At 48.8% G+C, this 4,626-nt stretch overlaps 1 protein-coding gene across 1 annotated transcript; it reads right to left on the bottom strand.

Annotated features, from left to right (window-relative positions):
- Positions 1-797: 797 nt before the first annotated feature.
- LOC114349670 (protein stoned-B-like) lies at positions 798-4,515 on the bottom strand (the record flags this gene model as incomplete). The annotated part of the gene is made up of 7 exons (XM_028300132.1): positions 798-1,029; positions 1,525-1,732; positions 1,821-1,975; positions 2,397-2,560; positions 3,325-3,439; positions 3,798-3,966; positions 4,410-4,515. Coding segments are annotated over 7 exons (1,053 nt in total), but the record flags the coding sequence as incomplete, so codon positions are not given.
- Positions 4,516-4,626: the final 111 nt, after the last annotated feature.

The following is a 4,626-nucleotide window of genomic DNA, read 5'->3' as shown; positions in this document are numbered from 1 at the left end:
AAAAACGACAACTTTTAACGCTTAAACTCGTACTTAAAACTCTACTACTACTCCCTACCTTTATACTGGTCACGTTCAAGCGCTCTTATTTACATTCATATAATTTTCTTCTAGTTTTTTTACACCCAACTAAGCACTTCAAGACCTCTCATTATAATTTACTCGTATTCATTCACTAAACAGTATATTCGCATTCCAAATCTCACTTTTTACTTGGACTACTCTATCAAGTCTTAATACTTTAGGTTTTTGATTTGCTTTCTTCCGTATGTTACAATCCAACACGAGAATGGGGTTACAACGTTCGTTCGTATAGTGGCCACTCGCTACAACACCTACTTCGTTCATATCACACATCGCGTGTTCTGTCGGAGGTTCCGGTCTCAATCAGGAACAGCCATGTAATCTTCAGTCCTCATTCTAGATTGGATATCTATTCCAATAAACCGTTTCTAACCTAATCACTCAACTTAGTGGCAAGCGAAAGGTGATATAATTTTAATGAGTATACATACATGACAAAGAAGTATCATACATTAAAATAACATAGATCATTACACGCGCATCAATATTAATGTTTTCCGACATAAACGCCGGGACCGGGTCCTTCGACTACAATCGGGCTCAGGAAACGCAACTGAGCCCCGATTACGGTAATTTTTAACGTCTCCAATCCAGACGCGTTTCTGATTCTTCAATACGATTGGTCAAAACAGCTGACGTACGCCAGCGTAAACAGCGTACGTCAGCTGTTTTGACCAATCGTATCGCAGAATCGATGAAGCGTGTCTGGATTGTAGACGTTAAAAATTACCGTAATCGGGACTCTGATCGCGTTGAGGTTTCGCGTGGCGTGTGCCCTTCAGACGGCGGAGGGCCGCAGGGCGCGGCGTTTAGTCGGAGTCGGAGTCCGAGGAGGGCACGGGCGGCAGAGCGGGCGCGGGCGCGGGGGCGGGCGCGGGCGCGGGCACGCTCGCCGCGCACTCGTAGGCCGGCGCCAACTGCCCCGACGTGCGCTCGATGCCCACGCTGCAACAACGGGGGCGCTCGGTAAGCCTTGATCACACGTACCGAGTAAACGGGCGAGACAGTCAAATGTTTACTCGGTCGAGACAGTGATGTAAACGAGTAGCTGTTCACACGTGTTCTGAAATTAGCACAGTCAGTTCAGTTCTATTGAGACTTTTCTTTTTCTCTAATCTGTGGACGTGACGTCAATCATTTGGCCGAGTGGCGAGTGGCGAGACAGTGCACGTTCAGACCTGCCGAGCGAGCGAGCGAGACAGTGCGGGGAAGCGGGAGGGTGGACACTCGGCCTAGTAAGTGGAACGGGAGTCGAGCTACTGTCTCGCCGCTTTGCTCGGCCGAGCACTCGGCGGATCACTCGGCGCTATGTTCATACGCACCGAATACTCGGCCGAGAGCACTGTTTCGCCCGATTACTCGGTACGTGTGATCAAGGCTTTATAGCTCGGCGGCACACGTGACGTGAGACAGTACAAGACGAGAGACGGAGACACTCACATGTACTCGTGGCGCGCGAGGTAGCGCACGTACTTCTCGGGCGGGTCGGCGTCGTGGTTCTGCAGCGAGACGGAGCGCACGGTCATGTGCGACACCTGCGTGGCCGGCATCGTGAACTCCACCGTGGCCCAGCGCGCCAGCTCCGCCGGGATCTGGTCGTACGACGTCAGCGCCATCCGGCACACGAGGTTGTGCGTCGTGTACGCGCCTGCAACGCCGAGATTGGTCAATCATAATCTTATACTTGTGCACGTACCTACAATTCGATGTCAAAAATAATCATGCAGAAAGTGTACCTTGTCCCTCCTTGGGCAGGCGGGGCATGCGCCAGACGATGGCGCGGTGCTGGTGCTCGTACTTGGCCTGGCCGGAGGTGACCTCGATCAGCGACTCCTGCAGCGTGTCCACGGCGCCCAGGAACCGCTCGATGCCTTTGATCTTACCCGTACGTCTGCAATTCATTGCGTTTTTTTACATTAATTATTTGTTTAGTATTTTACATAAAAGGTTCAATTCAACCATACCTGACGTTAGGAAGGTTTAGGGTGGGTCTCTAGGGTGATACATTTCCGCCTTCTAGCAAGTGTTTATGCCCTACAAGTATTGAACACATGTGCACACAAGAAGCGGTACCTGTAAAAATTCCACAAATCGCAAAGTAACGCCTTGCTAAGTAAGTAAGTATGTACTAAGTACTTTACGATTTGTGGGAGGGCGGGCGGTGCTTTTTGCATTTGCTTGTACTATAACACAGTCAGTCAGTGCGTGCAGGTATTGTGTGTGATAGTGTAGTTGGGTACTTGTGCCGGCGTCACCAAGCGGAAATTTTAAGCTAAGTAATTTTATCTTTTTAATATCTAAGCGGTACCTACCTGTGCGCCGACTTGACGGAGCCGTAGCGGAAGTGCTTCTCGACGCGGAACAGGTAGATCCAGCACTCGGGGATGGGGAAGCGGATGCACACGTCCTCGCACGGCACCTGCCCCAGCTTGCGCGACGCGAAGCCCGGCACCAGCGCGTCCGCGCGCAGCTCCACCTGAGCCGAGAAACTGTGAGCTCAACCATGCAAATACGCCGTGTGCTCACGACAGAGTAAAGCCTGGTCCGTGAGCACGTAGAATTTTGTCCAATGACCCCAAGCTACCCATCCTTATCACTCGCGCGTAATTATGTTGCTGTCGCGCTCGCACACTCACTGCGGGCGCCCGTCGCACAGTCGCGACAGCAATATAATTACGCGCAAGCGATAAGGATGGGTAGCTTGGGGTTATNAAGCCTGGTCCGTGAGCACGTAGAATTTTGTCCAATGACCCCAAGCTACCCATCCTTATCACTCGCGCGTAATTATGTTGCTGTCGCGCTCGCACACTCACTGCGGGCGCCCGTCGCACAGTCGCGACAGCAATATAATTACGCGCAAGCGATAAGGATGGGTAGCTTGGGGTTATTGGACAAAATTCTACGTGCTCACGGACCAGGCTTTAGAATATATTTGTCACCAACCCCTACTCTTCTCGCGGGTGTCGTAAGAGGCGACTTAGACTACACATCAAACAGATCACGGGCAGCAGCGCTCTCTGAAAAAAATCTTTTAGACTGTGATCTCCAACCCGCCTGCCAAGCATGGGGACAATGGCAAATCCCTCCATTATAGTGGAGGAAGCTCATAGTCCAGCAGTGGACTGTAAAAGGCTGTTGGTGATGATGATAATGATACAAATACGACGGTAACCCCTAACCTTTTGTTGCTAATGGAAACCGCTTTGAAAGTATCATTTGACGAATTAACGGCAAACTTACCTTATTGCCGGTAACGACCCACACTGCCTTCAGCTGAAGAGGAAGCTCTCTGTTCTTTGGGGGCCGCACTCGGAACCTCATGAGCTCAATGTAGCACGCGTCCGGTGGCTTGAACCTGTAAGGAAGGATCGTCTATGTACCATCTAAAATATCATTTGAAAGGTAAGTACTGTCTCTTTAACGTTTTAATACTAATCAATACTGATAAGACTTGGCGTTTAGACTGCACATAAGGTAAATTAAACTGTGTTGTGGGGCCAAAGGTACAAAAATCGTTTTGTGGTACGCGAACTCTTGCCATATGTTTGTCTCGAAGCGCTGGTAGGGCCCAAAAGATAGGAGACATGTAAAGTGCTCCATAAGCGCTACCTTTTTTTTATTATTTACATTTTGACGTTCATAAGTGCCACTTGTGGTCTAAACTGAATAAACATTTTTGATATTTTTGAACGAGCGTTAAGTGGCACCCTCACTTGATGATCTGCGTGGCGGTGAACTCGTCGGGCTGCACGCAGGCGTGGAACTGCGCGTCCTCCACGCGGATCCACTCCTCGGTGACGACGGGGATGATGTCGTGGCGGCCCACCACCTCGCGCCCCTGCCGCCGCAGGTCGTTCACGCCCAGCTCCACGTCCGGCATGCCTGATACCATTATTTACTCATTCATTCTGTTCATGTGATCACCTTAGGTATTAGAAGATAAAAGGTGACTATTTTAGAGAAGGACAAGGTAGGAATAAAGATATGTAATACTCTCCCTTGGCAACCCTGCTGAGAAGTTACGTCTGTCGTCGTGCGTGATATGATTAAACCGACTAGTGCTCCATACGAGTCATGATTTTTTCTTCATTGTCACATCTCGATTTTCGTCATGCGGGAGCTTATTCATTAAAGCCATAACACAAATGTTGTAATGTGAACTTTTTACAGTGACCACAGCTCGTTGTGAGCTGAGTGTTTTTAATGTTTCTGTCTTTGAGCGTATTTTTTATTTCAATTTAAGGCAATGTATACCAGAAGAGTTAGGCAAGAATACCTAAAACATTAAGGTAATGAGAACGACGAGTTTGCGGCTGAAAACTTACCGCTCAAGAAGCCCAAGAAGAACAAGCGCACGCGAGCGATTTGCTTCAACACAGAGCCCTCTGCATCTTGCTCCACATACAACTCGTCCACGGCCGTAATTTGTACCTGCAAACATAATATTTTATTTATCACAAATAAATACGTTAAATACTTTTATGACCCGACTATACTATGTAGATTTTTCTGGGCGTTTTCTATTTTTTATTTAGGCAGTTA

Source organism: Ostrinia furnacalis, unplaced genomic scaffold (assembly GCF_004193835.3).
Source record: "Ostrinia furnacalis isolate ACB-3 unplaced genomic scaffold, ASM419383v2 OfSCF0695, whole genome shotgun sequence".
Classification (NCBI taxonomy): domain Eukaryota; kingdom Metazoa; phylum Arthropoda; class Insecta; order Lepidoptera; family Crambidae; genus Ostrinia; species Ostrinia furnacalis.
This window is presented reverse-complemented; position numbering and strand designations above follow the sequence as displayed.